This window comes from Athene noctua, chromosome 1 (genome assembly GCF_965140245.1).
Source record: "Athene noctua chromosome 1, bAthNoc1.hap1.1, whole genome shotgun sequence".
Taxonomy (NCBI): domain Eukaryota; kingdom Metazoa; phylum Chordata; class Aves; order Strigiformes; family Strigidae; genus Athene; species Athene noctua.
In genome coordinates, this window is record NC_134037.1 from 184,177,296 (window position 1) to 184,203,301 (window position 26,006).

Consider the following 26,006-nt stretch of genomic DNA (forward strand, 5'->3'; position numbering starts at 1 on the left):
TGTACTCTGTCTAGACTAGACTTCTAATTGTTAAAATGGTACCTTTAATCCTTGTGTAGACAAGGTTTTCAGATTCCAGATATGGAAAGGAATTTTCTGTTAGTTAGAGGGCAAGGTGAGGTCTTTACAGCTTTAGACTTACATGAGGACAAAGACTCCAGCTGATTTTAAGGGGCTTTTTGTAGGACATATGCTTTTGGCCTATAAACAATGTCCTTAATAATTAACTGCTTTACTTCCCTAAGAAAACATATTTGAAATAATGGGAAACCCCCCCAAAACCCAGCTTCTCCACATCTTCACTTCAGCTGTGTCTCATGGTCCAAACAGCATGCATAATAAGAATTCTAAAAAAATTCTATTAATGCAGATGGACATTGGCATATTGCATTGGAAGACGTATTTTAGTTTTCAGCTTGCCAAAAGGGGAATGGAGTGCTATGTCCTTGATGCACTTCACTGCTGAGAGAGCTACACGTCAGTGAACATGTTTATGAAGGAGCAACCAAATTCTGAATCTGCAGCTACTCAGATCAATGGTTAGGCATCAGAAGGCTTGAGAGTCTCATTAACTACATTGCTATACAGTGTGAAGTTTGCTTTTATGGAACAATTATGATAGATAAATGAATGCCACAGTGAGAAAATGTCAGCAGACACTGACTCCTCCAAACTGACAGATGCATTAATAAATGAGATGAGTGACAAAAATGCAGAGTATAGATCTGCTGAGCGCATGGACATACTTTTTGTCTACTGTTGAATAACCATTTCAATTGCTACTGCATATCACTAACATCTGTGAAAATGTGAGATGGAGAACAAGCAGAAATTGAATTGAAAAGCATGCACAAATTAATGTTTTAAAATTAGTAGTAGAATATGTGTTTTTAAACACCATTAAGCACCTTGTAAAAGCCTGCTGTATTTAAAAATGCTTGTTACAGTGAACACACAGGAAGGCAAACATTTCTAGCATCAGAATCTGGAATGTTCCGGTGGTTTTAAACTCAGTTTGACTATGCCCCTTAAAAATTCTTCACTATGAAACTTATCCAGTTTGGATCATGAGTTCAGTCATCATCTTACAAGTCTGGTCTCAGGTAAATTTAAGATTATGTCAATGTCACTCAAGATTACTTAGTATCTGTGACATCTCCCTTCTTCTTGAAGCAGACCAGATCTACAAACGCTATTCAAGTAAGGTTTTGGTGCAGCAAGGTTTTGAAAATCAAGCTTGGCAATTGACTTCTGATAATCAGAGAAAGCAAATACTGAATCACTTCAAGTCACAACTAAAAGCTAAGAAATTTCCTGAGGACCTGCATGCTTGCAGTTGTGATTGCAAGTTGCATGAGAGATCCACCTCCCTCACTCTCAAGTCAGCTTCATTGCAACAGGAACAGAAAGAGTGGAAGAGATCTCAGACACCTCCACCAAAAAGCCTCTTCATAAATCAGCACTTGGTACTATTCAAGCACATAGATAACGATGGAATCGTTCATCTAGGTAGACATGGCTGGTGTATAAATCCTCTCTTAGAATCAGTTTGACTTTCAAAGCAGAACCCCATCTTACTGAAAGAAGAATAAATCCACAAGCTGCAATACTCAGGATAGTAATTAAAGCACAAAAAACTTGGTTCAAACTTCTCTCTTGTAGATAGGTTCTTATGGAAGGATAAATTACATTGACAAAATTTAGAACTGCATTTCATTGTACTAACAAGAGTTACACAGAAGTTACCTGAATGAAAAGGAAACTGCTGTTTAGCTTCTCCTGTGTGAGCATCCCAAATTATTGTTGTCTGCAACCGAAGAAAGGGGCGGAAAAAAAAAGGATTAGTGTCTGTTGAGCTCAGAGAAAAAAATCAGAGCACCCTCACTGAGGTGCAATTCTAAAAGATGGACTGATAAAATTATTGATTCAGAGAGCCTTGTGTGCTGAACAGCTGAAAAAACAGAAATCACTTCCAAATATTACATAGTAGTAATCTAAGTGTAGATAAAGAAGTATCATGCCTACAGAGGAAGTAATGTAACTACTAAGAATGGGTATATTCTCTGAATAATGCCAGAAGACGACACTACACATTTTTAATAAGCATTTTGTTACAGCTGTTGCAGTTATCTTCTTCAAAGAAGACTTTTTCCCCTTTTCAAAGACGCCAGTTCAATTCTATTCCAAATCCATGGGATACTACATTTCTAACAATTAAACCATCAAGTGAAATGTTTATCTAGCAGCAGAGTAGATATCACTTCTTGTCACTGTGGTCGGACAGACTAAAGTGTAATTTGCTTACTACAGGTTTAATCCATACTCACAGCCCATGTAAGTAACTCCCCTGTAGAGCTCCATACCACCCTCTGAGTGAATTGTCCATTTATTGGGAGTATATGCTTCCAGAAAATAAATTAAGGGTGCCTTATCTTGCTGATAATGGATGATTTAAAGAATCACTGCTGTTACTGGGAACGTAAGTTTACCAGAATAACGGAACTACCATTGAGAGACAAGTGTAGCTGAATATAAACTGGTATTAAAAGGAATAAAATTATGTTTCCATTTTCACAAGTATGTGAAAATATAGCGATTCATCTAGCCTACAAAGAAGATATATAACCTGAGCTAGTTTCCCTAGACTCCCTCTGTCATGTGCTGGAGAGAAGCACTGTTAGTGCATCCCATCACTTGAAAGTGCCATTTTTCTCTCCGAATTTTATAAAGGAAGCCAAGGATGACATACACATATAATTTTTAGACATTGAAAGCTAGGCAAGATGAATGCTGTGTATTTTCCAGTTTCAGTTTTAATGGATTTGTGTTCATCATCATCAGTCATCTGTTCATTTTAATCTCTAATATGCACTCAGATATAACTGCATTTTGCTTGATTTTGAGTTCAGAACTACCATTTTTTTTTTGTATTTGCATAGGAAGCCACATACATTTTATTCAAATAAAAGTATTTTAATAATTAGATGAGTTAAAAGATGCAGTGACTTTTAAGGTCACTTCTTTCTTGGAAATAGTTAAGTAGTTAGTCTCCTGCTTGACAAACCTGATCTCCTTCTACTACAGGGTGACCTGCTTATTGAATGAGCAAAAAGCTGTGGACGTTGTCTACCTTGACTTTAGTAAGGCCTTTAACACCGTTTCCCACAGAATTCTCCTGGCAAAACTGTCTGCTCATGGCTTGGATGGGCACATGCTTCTCTGGGTGAAAAACTGTCTGGATGGCCGGGCCCAGAGTTGTGGTGAACAGAGTTAAATCTGGCTGGCGGCCAGTCATGAGTGGTGTCCCCCAGGGCTTGGTGTTGGGGCCACTCCTGTTTAACATCTTTATTGACGATCTAGACGAGGGGATCGAGTGCACCCTCAGTCAGTTTGCAGATGACACCCTGTTGGGTGGGAGTGTTGATGTGCTCGAGGGTAGGGAGGCTCTGCAGAGAGACCTGGACAGGCTGGAGCCATGGGCTGAGGCCAACTGGAGGAGTTTCCATAAGGCCAAATGCCGGGGGCTGCCCTTGGGCCACAACAACCCCCAGCAGCGCTACAGGCTTGGGGAGGAGTGGCTGGAGAGCTGCCAGTCAGAGAGGGACCTGGGGCTACTGATTGACAGCCGGCTGAACAGAAGCCAGCAGTGTGCCCAGGTGGCCAAGAAGGCCAATGGCATCCTGGCTTGTGTCAGCAATAGCCTGGCCAGCAGGGACAGGGAAGGGATCTGACCCCTGTACTCGGCACTGGTGAGGCCGCCCCTCGATTCCTGTGTTCAGTTTTGGGCCCCTCACTCCAAAACGGACATTGAGTGACTCGAGCGTGTCCAGAGAAGGGCAACGAAGCTGGTGCAGGCTCTGGAGCACAGGTCGTAGGAGGAGCGGCTGAGGGAACTGGGGGTGTTTAGTCTGGAGAAGAGGAGGCTGAGGGGAGACCTCATCGCCCTCTACAGCTACCTGAAAGGAGGCTGCAGAGAGGTGGGGATGAGTCTCTTAACCAAGTAACAAGCGATAGGACAAGAGGGAAAGGCCTCAAATTGTGTCAGGGAAGGTTTAGACTGGATATTAGGAAGCATTTCTTTACAGAACGGGTTGTTAGGTGTTGGAATGGGCTGCCCAGGGAGGTGGTGGAGTCCCCATCCCTGGCGGTGTTTAAGAGTCGGGTCGACATAGCGCTGAGGGATATGGTGTAGTTGGGAACTGTCAGTGTTAGGTTAATGGTTGGACTGGATGATCTTCAAGGTCTTTTCCAACCTTGATGATTCCATGATAAAACTACAAACATTAAGTACTGGAATCAGTTCTTTCCTTATCTGAGACTTACCTAAGATGCAGTTTTACACAGGGGGCAAAATGGAGTTGTTTTTTTTAAGTAAAATATTTTACAAAAAATAGTACACATTTATGCAGCCTCAAAAATGTAATCAATAAACCCTAAAACATACTAAAGAGAAGTAAACTTTCCAGGATGCCTGGAGGAGAAGAAAATAACCTTATGGAATTCAGCAGCACAAGCTCACAAAGCCAGCATATTTATATGTTAGAATAATGTATTTTTAAAACTCACTTTATCAACACCAGCACTTAAAATATAATTCCCCTTTTTGTTCCATTTCAGGGCAAATATTGGACCTTTATGTTGACCTAAGGTGCTTGCAAGATTCCCTGAAATAAAGAAAAGTTTAGTATTACAATTTGTTTACTAATTAGCGAAATTACAGTTCACTGCTGTTTGATGCTTAAGAACAATAAATGCTGTCTGACTTACCATCATCTGTCCATATTCTTGCAAAACCATCATATGAGCCTGTAGCCAATAGTGTTCCATCACTCTGTTGGGATATATATAAATAGAAAAGGTTGATACTAGATGAAATCTATTTCAACCAACCTTTTTCTTGTATTTTCTTTCTTTTTTAACGTTCGTGCATTGTGATTTATGGGAAATCTGAGTCTACATATTGAGAGAGATTATACTATGATTTAAACTAAAGGTTATTACTGTAAGACAGCAAAGAGGAAACAAACCTCTTTAACGTACGGTGAAATACTGGCCTACACCATTAGATGAGTCATTTAATCAAAAGGATTATAAAAGGAAAACAAGATGTAACAAATTCTATGGGATTCTTCCAGATAACGAACAGATACTACTTCTTAGACATAAAGAGCCTATAAACCCCCAACAGATCATCTAAATTGTGACTAAATCCCAGTTCAGTGAAATTCAGGCACTGATACTTGAAAGAAGGACCTAAACACTTAAGCCACCTATACTCACGGTTAACAACCTGAATGCTATTAACCACCATGAACTTGCTTCCTACTTGTCTGAACACAGACTCCCACACATGCTTAGAAGCACAGTACCATGATGAATAGCCCGAGAAAAGTTGGATTCATTGGTTTCAATTAGGAGGAAAAAAGACCAGGAACTGTAATCAGCAAATTACATGTATTCTGCTGGAGGGAGCCCTTCACTGAATGCTATCTGCTGTGGAGCCAACGATGCTAGAGTTATTGGGCCAGAATGAGAATAATTAATAAGAAACTTGACTTTGCAATCTGGTGAGACAGGTGCTGTTGGAGCTGGACGTTTAGTTTTTAAACATTTCAGCTCCTGGATTAGAAGTGAGATTCACCCCATTTATCTCCAGACATCCAGAAGTTAGGAGTTAAAGAGAGTAACCTAGTCTCCCTCTATAATTAACAGCATCACCCACCTCTGGAGTGTAATTCATGATACAATTTGCTTTAGACTCCGCCCTGACCAACATGAAGGTATGTGTCTCTTGTGTCTGCTGACTTAGAGGGAGTCTAGATGACTAGTTGAGATGGTTAAATCTAAGGGAGATGAATCCTCCCCTTGGTAACAAAGGACATGGTCTAAATAGGGCCTCTAGAAATAACCTTTCTTATTATAACTTAAATCACATAAATCAGAGGAGAACTGATTTAATATCACCAGTGTGAAAATTTTACAGTGGAATATGATTAATACTGTGGTTCTAAATAAACAATAAAGGCAGATGGCATTTCTAGCATCATGAATAGAAATTCAGGAAAAAGCATAAAATAATCATTTAAGACATATGTCCACTCCAGCCCTCTAAAAACAGTGAGTCAGAGTAGTTGTAGATTTAACTAATGTATAATGATGTAGGAGGAAAAAAATCAAAAAATAAGCCAACTTCACTGTGATATACACTTACCTGGACCACTGATGAGAACAAAGGTGATAAGAGCAAAAAGAGAAAAGGAAAGAAAAGCTCAGGGACTAGATGTACAGTTTATCCAAATTTGTTGGTGGCAATTCAAATTCTCTGGAAAACTTGAAGTACGTTGGAAGCGCTTCAAGTGTTTAAATTAGAAACATTTCCTTACATTAAGTACCAGCATAATGCAAGTGAAATATCAGTGATCAATGAAGTCTGGAAATGTAAGGAACTCCTACAGGAAATACTAGAGGATGCCTTATATATTTTGTACAACTTTTCTCATAACTGTTCTGAACCTTTGCATATTTTCCTCTTTCAATTACTCTTTTCCTACTCCTCAATTCAGCTTTTCCTGACTATTTTTCCTCACCATGATATCCACAGGAAATAAGTAATGAACATTCTTGTGTTTTATCTTTATTTGCTTTGTTAACCTACCTCTGTGTTCCCCACTATTCATCAACTTCTTTCATTGTGTCAAATATAAAATATATAGAGGAAACTGATTTGTGCAGTGGCCTCATCTTTTACTTTTGTGAGGCACCTAGCTCATCTGAAGGACAATAATAATGCAGTAAAGACTAACCAAATCCTGTTCTCTGGCCGGCAACTGGGACTGCACATAACTGCTGAGAATCCTTTTTGATACTTAATTTTTAATCTGTTTTCCTATGAGAACAAGACTAATGTAATCACACTGTCTGTACTAATATCAGCAACACAGACAGAATGCAAGTGATCTCAAAATTAATTAAGGTTCCTGCAAGGTTTTTTAAGTTCTTTTCACAATGGTTGGTGGCAGAAAGGAGACATGAAGCAGCCTTAAAGCTGCCCAGAGACACTGCCCAGACACTGGGGATTCTACCCTCCTCCTGGGTATCCCACTGCCCAGACACTGGGGATACCTGTCCTCCCCACTCACTTCAGATGTCTCTGTGCAGGGCCATATTATCGAAGATAGAAGGTTTTGCAGGATGAAAGTAAAAAAGGTATCAGGCAAGACAGTTTCACCCAGAAGGTGGGCAGGTATAAAGAGAGAATGACTACACATGTTCCTACCAGGATAAAGACAATAACGTGAACATGTTGTGCTATGCACAGCATAATTCAAATGAGAAAGGGTCTTGATAGTCCAACCTCAGAAAAAGCTTCGCTGGTCCTTACATCTCCTTACATGCCAAAATAAAGTCACTATGAAGTGCAAATATATTATTAATCAGGCTTCATTACTACATAGATTGCTTGTTTCATCTTCATTCTTAAAGTGAGCTAAGTTTATTTTTACCCATGCTCCTAAAACAGAGATATAAATACATAATTATTAAGCTCAAAGATGGCAACAGTCTTGGAAAATTATAGCATACAGGGGAAAGTTCAGCCTATTATGAGTATTTGAAACAAGAGGTCAGTAGGTTAGGAAGAACTTCTGGTCACCTCAGATATAAAAGATATAGAGCAGCAGCTGTAATTGCCTCTGAATTAAATTTAGACAGCTAAAAAACACGCGCAGTCTTCGAAGTCATCTTACATTCCAGTCCAATGAAGTCACATCCTTATTGCTGGGGACATCGTGTCCTCCTTCTCTTATGCAGTGCCTCAGAACTAGTTGAGTGGAACCGCTGTTGCTGTTCTCATTGAGATTCCATATTCTGGCCGTTGAGTCTCCGGATCTATAAAAACAATTGTGCAGAGATGAAAACTCCTCTTGGTGTCAACCCAGCAAACAATGTAAAAACCTCTATTTCTGTTTTCATTGAAAGAACATCACAGCTTTTAAAAAGTTGTTTTTCCTTCCAACCCTTCCTGATCTCCATATACTTTTTTAAAGATGCCAACACATATTTAAATTAGACATATCACCTGAGTCCCCATCATAGTTTGCTTTATTCAGAAGAGTTTTACCTAAAATACATTTGCTTGCTCTCTGCATTTTCACTTCACACCTAAAGCTGATATCCCCATAACCAAGGCAGTCTGGGGGAACTCAACAAACCTAACACTGTGGAGATCCCAATGAAGATGGAAACATAAATTTTGTGCCCACGTGCCTCCCATAAAAAAGTGTGCACAGTCCCATTATCTCTCAGTGGCTCGTGGGGTCCCTGGTGTTCCCCTGGAGATGCAGCAGCCTCTGGGCACAGCGCGACAGGCCCTGCAAGGTCACGGCCTGCAGAGGTGTGGAGTGTCACCCTGGCAGCAGCCTCGGGGAAGGGGACCTCTAGCAGTGTGACAAAGGTGCTTCGGAGCCAGCTCCCTGGTGCTGCCTGGGTTCCTCTGACAGCTACTGCAGGAGCAGGAGGTGAACTTAAGGCTGCCTTTAATTTGGCCATGGCCCTCTCATAAGGTACTTCTGTTCAGGACGGACCAGACCATAGGCTCTGATAGAAGCTGTTTGCAAAGCAGCCTCTCAGCATTATACCTAAAGATTAGGAAAGTAGAAAGGTAATTTAAAATACTTTAAAATATCCATCTCAATTTTTTAAATTCATGTCTACAGGGTCCTTTGCTGTCTGTAGCTTGGCTGCTTAGCTCACATTGTCTGAAAAAGGACAAAATAACTACTGACACAGAGCAAGACACAGACAGCATCAGGATTTTAATCTTTTTTATAGACTGAATATTTTCTAGAGAGATGTTTTTGCAGATGTCATTGCAGATGGAGATGTTATTGCAGGCTGATACCCTGATTTTGTCTAGAAAAAAGTTGTAAGGAGGAAGTGAAGAGTTTATCATAATCTGCTCATAAATATGTATTTTCACTTCGCATAAATCTTTCTTCCAATTAAAAATGTCTCTGAGGTCAGAAATCAATTTGCAATGGGGTGGAAGATACAATGCTTTCTAGCTTATTGGGATTTGTCTCTTGCTCCCCCTGCCCCCCTCCCAGCTTTTTTCTTAAACAATCAATAACAACAACAACCAAACCAACCAAAGTACCCTGGGTTGCTTGTTTTGTCCAGAGGGTAATTTTCATTTACATGCAGAAAGTAGAATCTTGGAGCAGAATTACGATCTCTCTTATATTTCCAAGAATTCATACAGTCTAGATGAAATTTCATTAATGATATACCTGATGTGTTAGCTATTTCCTTTTTTTAAATGAATGACTAAAACTTCCTTTTTTATACACTTGCAAGGAGAAGAAGTTTTTCTTAGAAGACTAAGATCCGGAAATCAAATTTTGCTTTGATAAGCCATGTTTTACTGAAAAGGAAAACCATCACAAGAGAATATTGTATTTTCTTCTGGACTACTAAGAAAACATTTCAATTATTTATACTAAAACTACTGGGCAAATTTCAAACTTGACAGGTCTTTGAGTGCAAATATTGACCAATCAAGTATTGAACTTGATTGATCTTTGTGTTTTATTTTACCAGTAGTTTAGCCAAATTTTACATGAACAACGGTTCAACTGTGAAAGCAAAAACCTCTCTGCCTGTATCAGTGGCTCTGAGCTCAGCAGGGTCATGGCACGCCTGGGGAATATGCCCCCATGTCCTATGAACCACCTGTGTCAAGCTCAGATCTGATGGCTGGCCAGGGTTTTGCCAGCCTAACCACAAACTGCTGCTGTACAGCCATTCTTTAATTTTTGGCACATATCCTTCATGTTAGTGATTAAGAAATAATACAAATCAGGGTAATTTTTGCCATCATGCAGAGCTGTAACTGTATTATAACTCCTTACTTCTTCAGAGGTCTGGAAAACTGAACAACAATTTTGCACATGATGGCCAGAAAATGAATGAAGTTGATCATGAGGATCAGAAGTTAAGGAACATTTTTAGCTGTGATAATTTATAATAATGGGAACATAAGTCCTTCATAGGCTTAGGTTATTGGTTAACATGCTAAGTAGGAAATTCCTTCAGTGCTGGCTTTTCCACTATATAAGACTCCAGGCCAGTCCTGCCCTCATTGTAACAATTCAGTTTGTTATTGGACCCTGTGAATGAAGCACTCAGTCACTTAGCTATCAAACACAATACCCTATTTGATAGTTCTAAAAGGGTTATGTTTTGTTTTTCAACAGTTTTATTTAGTCAGTTTTCTGGCAATGCTTGGGCAATCTTATTTTCCAGTATTTTAATTTTGTTTTTCCATTTTCTTCTTCCTAAGGCTATATAAGCTATTATGTGTCCCTGCAGAGAGGCTTTATAAGCCTACCAGTGTGTGGCAAGGGTATTTGTGTGTCTTCCCTTTTGTTGCTGGGGAAAAAAAAAAGAGTATTCTCTGCTCTGGAAAGTATTCTGATTTCTGCTGAATGATTCAGTGAACCCTGCCTTATTAGAGGACCATAGTTCAAGCACAATTCAGAAAGATATTTAATCTCCTTAGCCCACAGGAGCATTTCTATCTGCATGATAAAGCAGCTCATTCCAACATGCAAGTCATGAACACTTGAGTAATAGGTATACTGTTGTGCACTATGGTAGAGTACTGCCAAATTTTAGGAAAGTTAGTTCTAAAATAATTTTATTTCATGCTCTCCAGCCCCAGTATAATCATGAATCAAGGTGGACAAATGTTTGCAGAATTTTGTTTATGACATATAAAATCTCCACTCTGTAACTTGCCAGCACAGAGGTTAAAACAGATGCATATGGGTAAAGAAATCTGCAAGATGGTTCTTGAACCTTGGTATTTCTAATCTTCAGCTGCAAGTCTTATAATCAGTTATTATGATGTGCAATATTGCTAATGTGTATTTAGTGCTTCTGGCTCAAACAGGTTAGACTTATTATTTTAAAAGAGATTATTAAAAGCATAAAGGGAAGGAAAATCCTCATCATTTACACACCTAACTTTTCCTTAATAAAGCAGGTCTCTTAACAAAGCGCTTATGTTTCCTAGGCAGTCAGTAGAGGGAAGTGCCTTGGAGGTATCCAGAGGGAGAACTCTGTCACACTGATTCTACAACATTACCCCAATAAATTCACCTGCTAATGAATAAGCACTTACAGTCATCAGAACTAACACCCGGCACTGACTAGGGTTATTCAGAAAGGTAATGCACAGTGGATCCTAAATCACTGATATAAGGAATACAGCAACTCAAAGTACTATATAAAACCCAGAGAAAATGACGGAATGTGCTGGCTTTGCCTGAAAAAAACATCCTAGAAACCTAGAAAAATCCTTTTGGCCTAGAAACATCCTTTCTTGCTTCTGAGAGACACAGCCGTAAGTGAAAGATCTTGGACAACAGCTTTTATGGCTAATTATTTTGCTGACTAGGGAGAGCAAAGGTGCACAGAGCACCCTGCAAGAGACAAAGTTCCCCTGTGTGAAAGAGGCTGGTATAGATCAGCAAAGATAAGCAAAGAAACCTACTGCTGGGTTTTGGGAATGAGGCCAGGTCCCTCCGCTTCATAGCTACAAGAATTACTTGAAGGGCATGGCTGGATGTAACAGAACAGAGCAGGCTCTTGGAAACAGCAGTTGAACATGCTGACAGAAACATCCTAAATTCAACTGGAAAAACTTTTGGAGTTCAAGGCTCTAGCAGCCTTGACATTTGCAGTCCATCCACTTCTATACTGGGAAATTTAAGCATGTTCAGGAACATTCTGGGTCACCGGACCATGACAACCTGTGCTAGCAAACTGATAAGATTATTCCCCGGCCAGATTTTGGCCTGTTTTAATTAGCACTCTTGCTTGGTGCCCTGATGTTCTCTCTGAGTAACTCCTGGGCATGGCTTGGTGGTTACAACGTCCAGAGATGATTCCCAATGTGCAGCCTGTTTGGCAGCCAGGACAGTTTGCTAGCACAGACACCGGCTGTTCTGTGCCAGTTGGCCTTCAGTGCCTAGGAATATTCCCAGGCATGGTTAGGTTACTAATGTGGATGTAGCTGTAATGCGTTTCTGCACCACCCAGGGAACATAACTATCTGTAACAATTTACATGTGTCATAAAATTAAAACTTAGATATTGAAAGATACCTCATGGCAGAAATCAGTCTTTGAAAAGGTGGACAATTGGTTTTTGGGATCAAACTGGAATTATGGCCAGAAATGGCCAAATCTTGAGATTTAGTCAAGAACCTACTTTTTTTTTTTTTTTTTTAACCTGTCCAAAACACTATATGCATTTTTTTTTTTGAATGTTGACTTCCTTCATAAAGGGTAATTAATCCTCTTATGTGGCTGTATGTATGAACTTTACTGTACTATTATAACGCTTCCGTTCATAGCATCGAAGCATTCTTCTCATAGGCATCTGGTGACAGTCATGCCTTTGATAGTCTTTACTGGTATCTCTATCTCCTCCATCTCCCACTTTGAGGGTTATGGGTGTGGTAGAGGAGGAGGAGCAGAATATGTTTTTTCTGGCTATTTGATCAGAGAAATTTTCCGGTCTCCACTTTTTTTGTTTTTTTTTTAAATAATTCTTTGCAAAGTCCAGAGAGTATATATTACTGTGCTAGCCTTCACACCATAAAAAATCATAGCAGTTGAGTAGATAGGACATCATGTATCAAAATCCCTTTCTAGCAGTGGGTTATGCACTAAATCTGGAAAACAATGCTCTGGTTTTGGGTAGTTCATTCTACAAACAAACCCCCTTATGTTGCTTGCTTCAAATTAGGTTGTGAACTTGCATTTTTCTTTTAGTGCTTTGAAGATTACATCAGGTTCTTGTCTAAACTGCTGCTAATTGTTAGAAAAAATTATTGCTTTTATAACAAGGCTTGAAGAAAATACTTCGCCACAAACTGAGATTCGATTGTGCTAGGCACTTTATAAACAGAACAAGTGTGTTATTTCCTTTATTTAATAGTTAGATTTTTATACATATTTTTTAAGACGACAACAGATGGGTAAATCAGGCAGATGGGAAACCAGAAGAAAATTATGGACTGGGCAGCACAATATGGCCATTATAGAATCTAACAATTCAGTGTTTGCGCATCAAACTAACTGCAGTTTTCTTTTTTGAAACATTACTTTTTAAAGGACGAACAGAACTGCAGCACACTGTAGGTCTCGGGAAATTTCTCCCCCTCACTTAGTTGGTGCCGTAACACATAGTTTACCTGTAGATGATAGCTTGCACTGTTATTATACCAGACATCTCAAATGCTTCTTTGTGCAGTGGCATAATCAGTCACTCAGCTATCTTCTTTCAACTTAATTTTCTTCCGTGCATTCTATGCCATTTCAGTCATGTAAGCTTCATCAGGCATTCAATGCTGCTGCATTACCTGAAGGCTAACTGCATCACATACTTTTGTTTCTTATGAACAGGCTAAAATCTAATCAAGATGCACATGGATCTAAATTATTTGCATCTTCATTGCATTGCCATTAGCCTGCATGAGACACAGCACCTGACTGTACTTTCTAACCATGCATATATTTATGTGCTTCCAAAATCAGCAGCAAACCATGTAAGAAAGACCTATTACACTGAAGGGTAAAGCTTAATTGAAGGGATAGTGAGAGGGTACTCCTCTATCTTAGACATCAGACTAATGGTTCTGATTATCATCCTCCAGGTTTACCTGAAGCTGTGTAAGCCATCACTGTTCGAGGGATCCATGTACCAGTGCTTATCACCCAGCAGCAAAGCTAAACACCCTCTGGTTTCTCAGTCACTGCAATAGAGCTGCTGATTTATTAAATGGTCCACCGTTTAAACTATGCACACTAGGACTGTCAGTCACAGATCCTAGGGAAGCAGACCAGTACGGCAAGCACTGGCAGAACGGCACAGATACAGGGAAGCAGTTACCAATGCTAAAGTCAACAGATGAGGTCTCAGCACCTATACTTAGGAGTCTTAACTCCCTGTGGAATGAGTTGAGAGATGTAGGTACCTGCAGAGGGACAGAGCACTTGAGCAGATGCCTAATTTCAGCTGTGCAGATATTCTCCAGAATAAAGCAGCATCTTCACTTCATCTCGGGCGCCACCAGGTGTCCCTAAAGAATAATTCTGTATGGTATCCTTTCTCCCCATCGATTTTCCTTTAGGTAATAATGTGGGTGTGCTACCTGATCACCTTCAGACTGTTCTCCACAGAATTAAAATTAATACCATAATGGATAAGTTTACTATTAATAAGTATATTGTTCAGGATGACAGGGCTAAAGGAGATCTATTGTATCACCAAACACAGTCCCTTCATTTGAATGATCTTAAATGTGACAGCGATTTATCTCAAATGGCCCATGAAATTCTAATTAAGTTTGTCCCCACTATGGGAAAGCTCTTCCAGATTTTATGAAACCTTCTCTAGATTTTCATCTTTAATAAGAGACAAGCACAAAACCAATTTACTGACGTTAACTAAATTCTTCTTAGTTTTTGAGGTTTTCTTCACTATTAGCCTATTATATAACACCTATGGGGTAGTCAAAGCATTTAGGCATAAATCGACAAGTCAGAGGAGTAGTACAGGAACATGTTTGTTCCGGATCATTTGGTGTTGAATTACAAATCATCTAGGCAGTAACATTTCCTGAACAGATTCTTTGCTTTCCTCTTAGGTTTGGACTGGGACGATTATATGCTACAGTTGTTCCACATTTGCCAATCCTAACTTTTATTTATTTATTTATACAGTAAATATTTTTTTTTATAGCTCACTCAACCGTATGCTGGGAAATCTGTGTGAAATAACTGTTTTATACTTGCCTATTTTAACTGGAGACTGACCTTAATGATCAGGACTTCCCTTCTTAATAATAATAATAATAATAATAATAATAATAATAATTTGCTAGGGGTAAGCAATACTGCCAAGCAATACTGCCTGAGACATTAGAAAACTGAGTGGGTAGAGGAATACGGTTAGCAGAAAATACAGCAAATGCATGGCATAGGAGCATGCCTGCTATTACTGCTCTTGTCTGTACCATGGCATCACCCAGGGACCCTATGACAAACCAGAAGACCCACTGAGCCTATGGAAAAAAAGCTGAAAACCAAAGCTTTTCATCCAAACATCCTACATACAGTTCCTGCCAATTCTACCACTATATCCATTTAAAATTAATAAATGAAGATACTTAGTACTACAGTTGCTAAAAGTACTATTGGCCTTGGACATTCCAGAAATGAAGCATATTCAGCGGGATTCTGTTTTCCAAAAATCCAGTTAATTATCTGAAATTATTCTAGGAAGCCTCTGTCTTCACTCCCTTAGAGATTTTGTGCTTTTTATCCAACCTGGTATTTATTCTTCCTATTTATTCTTTCCCATTTGCACTCTAATTCCTTGTTTTTGTGTATTAAGTCAACAAAGATAAGAAGAATATTCTGATGATAATGCAAGAAGTTGGCAATAAGATAAGGACTCTCCTCCTTGTATGAAACGTGTTCTGATACTGCTAAGCAAGCAATGAAGACCCATTTATGTCCTCTTAACTTATACCAGCTCTCTGCCAGACTTCTTAAATATAGCCTTCATTTTAAGGTTTTACTTTAAGCATGAACAAACACAGATTCCAACAGTGTCTGTATATAGCTCTCGAGGTATGTTTACATTACCATTTTCGTTAGGATCAAAAGTGCTTTTTGTAAGCCAATCTCCTCATTGTCCCACTTACCAGGCTTTGGCTGTCATTGCTGAGCAGCCCTGCAGAACATAAATCTAGACTCCTTTCCAAAGACACTGAATGAAAACACCCTCAAACCACTCAGCTCATCAGACAAAACTAGGTCTAGCCTGAGGCCCCCCTATCCCATAGATACAGTGGTGACATAAGGTCTTCACACAGTAGTTTTGCTCTGCAGACCTACTCCTGTTCGTGTACCATGCTAATGCAGACAAAGCCAAAGAGAATTTCTGGTTTAGAGTCTCCATACTTTTAAAAAGAAAACATGGATGCCAAAGACCTTCTGAGACCCCAATGTGAACCATTAGCTAAGCGCTGTAAGAGTAGATTACACAAACCTCAAATACTCTGAGAATTATCCATAGTTATTTTAAAAATCTTTAAAGAAAATTCATCTGTATTCAGGGCCACAGAGAGTGGCACATCTTAAATGTGCAAATGCTTCATATTCTGCGTCACCTTATGATTACTTAACTGCTACACAGGTGCAGTACTCCTGAAAAAAGCAGTGAAGAGAATACTCATTCATCTCTAGTATACACTCCCAAGTTTTTTCACCTCTAAATATACTCTAATTGCAGCAGCTGGTTTCAGTCATGGTCTTACCCAGATGCTAGCAGGTCACCGACAGGGTTCCAGGCACAGATGAACACCTCTGATTCATGGCCCCGAAGGACTGTCGCTTTGTTAGGAGGGATTTCAACATCCCCGTCAATTTCCATTGGCTTTGAATGATTATCTGTAAGGAGATATACCAGAATAAGTAGTTTGTAAGATGCTGTTAGGTCTGCTTTAAAAACAAGCTGGCTACCCATGGTCTAAAGCTTACAGCAGTGTATACACTGTAAATAATATTCTATGTTGTGTCGCTGACCATATTACTCTATTTTCTTCCTTATGATGATTCAAATTTATGATACTTCCTCAAAATGTAGAGCTTTCCAAAATACTTTGTATAAATGCGTGTGGCTTCTCTTCCAAAAAATAGTTGGCATTTATTTCAAGTATAGGGTTTTTTTGAAGCTGTCTTCATTAAAAATTACTTGCAGATTTATAAAAATAGCGGATTGCCACATTTGAGAAAAGCTTTATGCTGTTCTTTTAAAAAAGTAACGTATAGCACATACATCTTCTTACACAGTGTCCTGTAAGTAATATATGTACTACTCACAGATGAAGAATAGACTGAGTAGGACTCATTCCCTGAGCATGGCAGGGAAATGGTGAGTGATCACTTTCAAGGATATCATTAATATATGCAAAGGTACTAACTGAGGCATAGATATTCTTACCATGCATGCTGTTATTCTGGGGTTCTTTAAACTGCAGTCTAAGTAACTTTGGTTTATAAAGCTCTTCTATTTCCTTAAGGAAAAGAAGTGAATTCAAAATGACGAATTTATCTTAGTGGCAGCAATTCATTCCAATTTGCATCATGAACAATGTTTTCACTCCAGCTTTTCACTGCTTCAGTATAGATCTTCCTTATTCAGCTCAAACTACACTTCCTGGCAGCAATGCAAGATTATTATCCTCTGCAAACAAGTCACCAACCAAGGACAGGTAACAGACTGACAGAGGAGCCTGCTGACGGTACACACAGAGGTGTGGCCCATTTTGCAGAAAGCACATTTAACAGCTGAGAGCTGTCAGGCTGGGGGAAAGGCAGCCTTGTGTTATCTAATCAAGGCCTTGGCAGCTGATCTGCTCTGATTGATCAAAATACAAGTTCTCTATCTGGGTTAAGTCTTTAAGTTAGTCATTCTTTAACCACATACGGAGATCCATAGGTTCGCAAGTCGAATAATTACGCTCCCTTTACTGCCACGTGTTTATGGCATTTAAAATCAGCCATCTGTCCTGATACTTAGCTCTGCTGAGCTATTGCCCATTGACTGGCAAAACAGACTGTGACGTTGCACAACCACCATCAGAAGATCTCCAGATTTCTACCCTCACCCAGGCTTTCAAATACCCTGTTTTGCTCTATCTAGTTTATGCTGAGTCACCCAAGTAGCACTTATTGCATATTTGGTTAGATACTGTATTAACTAGGTCTGTGCCGTATCTGCACCATAGATGGAATGGAACTCACATGTTGCATAGCACTGAATATCAACATTAGAAAACAACTAACAGTAGTTTCACAGATCACATTTTTAATTCAAAATATCTGTATTTTTAACTACACTTACTACCTATGGACCTGTGTAAAACTAAACATATTACAAATGCCTATTTGTAAAAGCTACACCTATGCTGAGTCCCTATGTTAAGCACTGTCCTTGATAATTCCCTATGTATATAACTACTAAAACTAATACTGTCAAGACACACCAGGACTCAAGATTTAGCCTGACACTAGCAGCTGGGAACTTTGATATGATATTCTGAGCAATCAGGGCAAAGAAGAGCAAAGCACTATTAAAATCCACCAGAAGATACGAGTCTAGAACTCGCGATCCTCTTGTTTCTCAGCACAGCACAGAATCACCAGGTTTAAAGCATATTTTCATGAGAAAAACAGCAGCATGGTAATGGCTATGCATTCATCTGTGTCCTGTTCACAGTGTGAGCTGGAAGCTGGGGGTAAATCAAGATCAAGAAGATTTTTCAAGTGTTTTAATTTGAAAAATTTAAATGAGATGCTACTCTTACCACATTTGATCCTACTGTTACCTGCCTGGCTCTCAAGGCAGAGCTGCTTTTCACTCTCAAATAAAACCAAATGACAGCTTGGAAGCAGCATTACTCCAAGGTCCCAGAGTCATGAGATGCTATCAGAGCAAGGCCATCTGATACTTAGGAATATTTTCTGTTTGTACAGGGCCAGATGGAGGAACTAGATACACACTTTGAATGTTATTAACTGCTGTGAAAAAAACCACAAATAATCATGCTGTGAAGAAGAAACCTTCATTGTCTGATACCTGCATTAGTACATGCAAGACTGACTGGCCTCTGGGAGCAATGAAATACCTGCAGGATTATTTTCTATTGTCTTCCAGTAAGGATTTTGACACTACAGCTTTGGTGGTTCAGGAGAAAAGGGAGGGAAACTTGATGAGTCTTTCAGAAATTGTTCGCAAATGTTCACACTACATGTGCTTTCTTCCTATTTTCATCAGTAGTCAGGAAAATTCATATTTAGAGTGTTACTGTTAAGCACAAAACTTAAAAGGCCCCATTGAACAAACAAGACAGGTCATGCTTCTACAAAAGCGCTTCAGGCTTTTCTCAGATTCAGATAGACAGTAGCAATATAAAATGGATACGATTATGGTAACAAAAAAAACCCTGCAGAAACCCCGAGCACAAGATGGCACCCTCGTAAGGGTGTTGAGTCCCTTACACAGCATGAGCTCTTGTGAGCCCTGGTCTAATCTGAAAATTTGGCTTTCCTATGGATGCAGCTATAATGTGCACATGGGAAACATGAATAAATAGATGCACTAACCATCATAAATAGGCTTTTTTTTTTTTTTTTCTGCCAAGTATCTTCAGAGTAGAAAGCTCTTGCTTAAGACCGCATCTGCACAAGGAATGCCTCTTGGGGGGGTTTCTTAAAGAGAGGACAGTTCTAACAAGTGCAACAGACCCTCATAAGTGAAAAACTCAAGTCTGCAAGTCACATAGGGAAGGACTCTGCCCAAATATTAACACAAACCATCTTCTAAAGGCTAGAGTCTGCTTAAGTTTGTTAAGTCTATGCTATATTCTTCTATTTTTTTCCCCTCAAACATATTAAAAATCCCAAACACTGGAAATTAAGTCATATTCCCCCAAAATATGATTAAATCAGAAAAAAATTTTCTAACATACCAGTCAGTAATAACTCCTCTCTATCTGCTCCAAATTTAAAAAGATATATTTTTAAGATCTTACCAGTTCTAACCCTGTCTTTTCTCAGGAAACGTGTTTTTTTACTTAAATCTTTGACAGGCCTTTCACTGAAGTTGTTCTTTATGGCTGTAGTTACAATAAAGGAACTGGGCTCAGTCTTTTTTCCAGAGCTTTATTTTTCTTAAACCCAAGCCAATCCTTGAAAATATAATGAAACAAATGACACCAAAAATATTTGACTTGGAAAACAATCCAAAGTTTGGCTCCATTTCTACATGCCGATTTTTATTTTTTCTACTAATTTTTAAAGTGACTCAAAGCTGAAAACATTACTCAGGAAGCAGCAAGAGAAGGCAGCAATTTTATTTATTTAGTATTTGAATCTGACCCTCAAACTATTATTGTTAAGAGTTTGTCCAGTTTCTTCCCTTTCTTAAATCAAATCATGTTATATTGATAACATCACATACAAAAATATGTCATACTATATTAACTATATTAAGACTTTTTGGGCAAGACTTACGGTGTCAGGGAGTACTCCATATCAGAATAAATGCAATTAGGTAACTTCCCAGAGAGCTCTCTATCACCTGTTCCCGTACCCCACCTTTTTATGACAGGTTGATACAGGGGTGACTTCCAAGTTTGACTAAGGACTAGAACACCATCCAAACTGATCCCAGTATATGCCAGTTCTGTGGAATCCAACAGTGAAAATGAAGGTTTGGGAAGTTTGTCACACCTTCCGTATCAGCAGTCTTTTCTACCTAGTAGGTCTCCCAGCTTTTACCTTATCCATCTTACATTCTATCCTAAACTTCTGCCCTATGCATCCTAAACCTTTTATCCTTATCTAAGAGATTTTACATCCTGTCCTAAACTTTCATCCAATCCTACCCTAAACCTTTCGTCCTAAGCCAGGCTCTTGCCAGATCTTTTGTCTTAGATCTTTTATCCTAGACTAAAAAGACTCTCTGAATGAAGTGATAAGGGAAAAGGTAAGGCTAGATACAAACTTTGCCCTGAATAAGCAATGAAAAGGAAATGTATGACCTTTTGTTATTTCATTAACATAACTGTATTTTTCTAACTTCACCACAAGAGAGGGAAATACAATTGTAGGAGTGTTAATCAGACCCATGCAGCAAACTGCCAGCTTGATTTGTTAGTCTTTATTTCTAGTGGTTTCTAATAACTACGGAGAGAGATATCTCGGAGTTTATTTAAACAGGTCTGTTCAAAGATGTGAATGCCAGTTTTGCAGTTCTATGTGCATCTCCCATGTATAATCCTCATCTGCAGTTGTGCTACATCACCTTGCTGATATTCCTCCAAATGCCTCAGACAGAGGTTATAGTCCTCCCACGGAGAGGGAGGTACGCAGATCAGATTTGGCTGCCCCTGGATTTCTCTGCACCTTCTCTCCAGAGCCCCCTTCTCCTTAAATTGCCGAGTTCACCTCTTCAGCCGGGATGACCAAATGGCACAACAGCAGCTGCCAACAACACACGCCAGCGGGCCAGCTACTCCTCGAGGACTTTATGTCTTCCCACTGCCACTGCCCACTTAACTTGTCTGCCCAGTAGTCTGCTTAGCTACAGTAATGCTTTGAAATTTGCTGTCTGGTAAAGTATCTCATTGGTTGACATGTATCCTACCTCTGTGAAATGTTACTGGACAACACAGTGTCATGTTCTTGCATCCTGCTCCAGACAGAGCTGTTGGATCATATTAAGTCAAAGAGGACTTCTCAACACTCCAAGAAAGGTCTTCAACTGTTTGTGAAAATCCTTCTATTAAAAATCACCACGAGAATTACTATTTTTTAATAATAAAATGGGAGATTTGAGAAATCAAGGCTTAGAGTGTGGTCATACATCTGAACTGATCTGCAAGGCTTTCCTTTTATTAATAGAATAGTCCATGTGTTTCTTTGGATCAGAAGGAAAGTCTGAGCGGTTTTATATTAGTGATGAACTGAAACTCAGCTTTCTACCTTAAGAATCTGGTTTTTTCAGTCCTGAGAGAGAAAGTCATTCCCCCCAAATTTTCACAAATTATCTAATGGAGAGTGCTAATTAAAAAAATGTCAGCATTTGATACATTTAAAAGTGCTTTGATTTCTGTTTGCATCCCTTCACATATGAAATAAGTTCAATTTCAAAACAAAGGGTCAGTTGCAAGTAAAACATAAGCAATCTATAGTCTAAAAACAGATTAATATTTTCAATTTTTTCAGAACATTTTTACAATTTTCAAATGAAAAATGTAATTTAAATCACTGCAGTTTTATTCGGGGAAACGATCTTGTCTAACTGGAATTCTCTGACGAAAAACCTGGTTTGAAAGCATTCTTGTCACTGACACACAGAGGAATCTATTCAGATCAAAGAGAAGATGCAGACTGATAAAGGTATCTACACTGCAGAACAAATAAAATCTGTTACATGACCAGAGTCCTGACCTGTTACTTGTCTAAGCCAAAGAGCTGTTGGGGCTTCCTACAAAACCTGCCATGCACGTTCCTCTAGAATTTCCTTGGAAGGCAATCAGGCATTAAGGTCTCATTTCAGAAGTTAGCCAGTGCCCTAATATGGCTTGCACACAGAAAACGGAACCATTAATCATATCTGCCCCACAATGTTAACACAGTCATTGAGATCCAATTACACAAGCAGGTATGTCCACTCCTTGTTTTATATGTCTTGAGTTTAGATGTCTAAGATAAGAGCAGAGTCTCCCGCTGTCACCAATGAACAAAGATGAATTCAGAGCCCTTAAGAACTGACTGTTCCCACAGACTGAGGAAATCTTGGGAAGGTAGGACCTTCAATTAGACACCTGTAGTGGACTGTATGACTAAGCATGTGCTATTAAAAAGGCGGGGAACTCTTTCCACTGTGCCTTGAAGACAGGTTGGCTGCATCCAAGCTGTCTGCTGGGAACAGTCCTTGGCACATGCAACTGACTCTCCATCCCGTGCTTGGCAATGCTGTTCAAGAATGGACAACTGGTATAACCCAAACTGGGCCAAGGACCATGCCAATAAAGCTATGGACGATCCTGTGCTTGGCCATGCTGTATAGGAATGGATAGCTGGTATAGGCCAAACTATGCCAAAGACCATGCCAAGGCTATGGATGATCACAGGAGAGTTTAGTGCTCAAGGAAATGCTCTGGCCGTGTTTCATTTACACAGATATGGCTTGTAGGTCCCAGTGTCTCAACCCCTCTCCTTCCCAGCCTTGCCATGCCATAATGACCAACTGTGGCTACAGCTTGTCCCAACTTTTATCAAGTATCTAAAAGCACCTAGAGTTGACAGTATTAATGAAGCTTGGGTAGCCTGCTCCAAGGAAAGGGCGTACAGCTCCATTTCTTGACACTGCCTTCAACTTGAAATTCTGAAGATATCTGAAGTTTTTGGATTCTGAGAGGACAGAAGTAGAACACAGCACTGTGACATGAAACGTTATTTTTACTCAAAACGTTATTTTTTCTAGAAATACCCCACCCTCCTGAAATGATTCACGAGTTCTACCACCTTGCAGACACCAAATGAGTACCAACGTATTATTGAAACTTGAATTGCCCAGTAGTGACAAGCAGCTGCATGGGTTGGCTTACTTATTGCATGTGCCCCATTCTCCTCTCCATTCACAGTGGCTTCTCCGTTCTTTGGTGTGTTCTGCTGGGAAACAGCAGTCGTCGTTGCTCCCGCTGTTGCTGCCGTTGCTGCCGCTGCTGCTGCTGCACTGGCTTGTTGCTGAGCTAGTTTCTCTCTGAATGCTTGCTGCCGGGTCTGAACAACATCAGGCATCACTGCGTCTATCAGAGACAGTGATTCTATTGGCCTGCCGTCAAATACTGTACCATCCTGCAGGGAAAACGAGCAGAAGTGAAACTGCAAGTTCAGGATCTTCACCACTGAGGCTGACAAAAAGGTAATGATATCAAAAAACAAAATTAGGTTGCATGAAGGTACTGCACTTTGACTTAACCAACAGTGCCACATTGCTACATATTATCCCTCTCTCAGATCTGTGATGTTGGTACTCATGTTCCACTCAGAAACCTGTTCGGTGAATATGTCATTTATTGGAATTTTATAGAAAACTCAGGCATGATGCAAAAAAATTATGCTGTAGAGAAAAAAATGTCTGACTGATGACAGAAAGTTTCTCCTTGCTTTGTACTTGGAAAAAGAGTCATGGCTAAAGCCATGACAAAGGCAAATAGACTTTGGTTGCACCTGCAGAGGCATAGGAATAGAAGAGTAGCTGATGAATAATGAACCTCAGCCAAAATAATATGTATGCACAAATCTAGTAGTTTCTTACAGAGCATTCATCAGCCCAGCACCACCAGTTGTAGCTGACTGTACAGGACTGCTTTACCACTGTTTTTCCTTTATTCCGCTAGTTTTAGTCCTAATAGTTATGGCTTTCATTTTGATTTCTGCAAATTAGGGTTCAGGTTTAACAACCAATTGAGTTAACTTTTAAGGGCTGTTTTTTAAGACTTAATAGAGACTCAGGTCAACAACTGCTCTATCTCCTTAGCTTTGCTTCACTTTCACTTTCCTATTATTTTAAATAGAGGAAATAGGTTTTAGTAGTCTCTGTAAAGCGCCGTTTTACTGATCTTCTGCAAACTCCCTCTAATTCTTTGAAGTAATCAAGACCTATCAGTGAAAGATTTGTGGTTGAGGAATAGCACGTAAGATTAGGATATAGATAGATGAAGTAGCTGGGAAACAATACAATTTTCAATAGATAACAGTAATAAAGAAAAATATCTGTTTGGCCGACTAGTATGCTTCTGTTGGACTAGTCATTGAATTACCCCTTACAATTAAAATATTAAGATAATAAATATTCGTTTCCTCATGGGGAAGAAAAAGGAGAAAAGAGTCATTAGAGAAGAAAAATGTAAGCTCTCTTTCTCCTCAACATTTTTTATGTAAATATCTCTATTGACATTTATTTGAATCCTGGCTCAAATCCTTGCTACACAATGAAAAAAATGTTTGCCAATGGATTTTGGCATCTTACATTTTTAACTGTAAAACTGCTCACTGGACTGTTTCCAGGACTGCCCTTTAACAGATCATAAACAATACTTAAATTTCATACACATTAGTTTACACTCACTGATTACTCTCCACTCTTAAGTAATACACAGAGAAGCATACACATAGCCTTTACTGATGGCAAGAATGGCCTTTGCTTTGCTGTAATGTACCTAACAGTATGTATTTGAACAGAACCAAACCATAATCAGAACAACATAAATCTTACTGGTGACAACCATTTTTAGATTATTCTCTTAACTGAGGTCAATTCTGAAGCTAGATGCCCAGGAGCAGATCCTTACAGCTGTCGTACAACCTGAACGGACAGGTGCTGTTCATGATCAAAGTTTCTAACTGTGTAGCTCCAATTTCAGGCACAAGGCAAAATGTTAAGGGGCAGCAAACCGGGACAGATTCCTAACACTGGTTTGTTGTTACAACTGCATCAAAGTGCAGCTTGGCATGAATGTCAAATGTCATTGCCCCAATTAAAAAATAACATATACACACTCTTAAACATGGTATTGAGTCATGAAAAGAAAACTACACAGAATGGTAGTGATAAAAGCAAATGAGTTTCCAAACTGTGCATTGCAAACAACACAACCTCTTCTCTATTTTATATTCCTTTGTTCTCACCCATGCTGCTCACATGCTACGTTCAGCTATAGAGGAAAAAGCAATAGCTTTTTATATATTAATATTTATTACAGATCTCTGTCAATTGTGAATATCTATGGTAAATATTTTGTAATGCAGTACTTGCTTATCTGTCACGTTTCACTCCCACTCAAAGCATTGTGCCTTTAAGGTTGGCAGGACAAAAATGCTGGATTTTCCCACATCTCCTCTTTGTTTCCTCCGGCAGTTCAAGGACAACAGAGACACTATGTGGCTGCTTATACAATTCCCACAGGCAACCAGTTCCCCAGCCAAGGTAAGAAATTACACACAACAGTTTTGCCATGTACATGAGAGGTCGATGCCTGGTCTTACATGATCTAAGCCAAAGTCATTGAAATCAGACAGAATCTCTCCAGTGATCTCCGTGGATTTTTGATTGGGCTTCTTGTGACTTACAAGTGCACTGCTAGTGCTGCTTACTAGCAGGTGGCAGGAGTGACGTTTTAACCTACACTGCCGGCTTTTCATGCCAAATCCTGCTGTGACCTTGAAATGCAAGACTGTAAACACAGATGCATTTTCTTGTTTGCTGCAAGAATCTGTGCACCCATGTTTCTTTGACTGGGGTAGTGGAAACACCACTAATGTCCACTTAAGCAGCACCAAGAAGGCCTCAAA

At 39.4% G+C, this 26,006-nt stretch overlaps 1 protein-coding gene across 1 annotated transcript in view; it reads right to left on the minus strand.

The window, feature by feature from the left end:
* TBL1X (transducin beta like 1 X-linked) overlaps positions 1–26,006 on the minus strand; it is a 200,913-nt gene that overhangs the window by 13,582 nt on the left and 161,325 nt on the right. The window contains exons 6-11 of the mRNA XM_074907404.1: positions 23,258–23,507; positions 16,394–16,526; positions 7,746–7,887; positions 4,768–4,831; positions 4,567–4,664; positions 1,747–1,807 (exon numbers count right to left, since the gene is read on the minus strand). Of these exons, the coding sequence (XP_074763505.1) occupies positions 1,747–1,807; positions 4,567–4,664; positions 4,768–4,831; positions 7,746–7,887; positions 16,394–16,526; positions 23,258–23,507 (748 nt within the window). The remainder of the gene's footprint in view (positions 1–1,746; positions 1,808–4,566; positions 4,665–4,767; positions 4,832–7,745; positions 7,888–16,393; positions 16,527–23,257; positions 23,508–26,006) is intronic.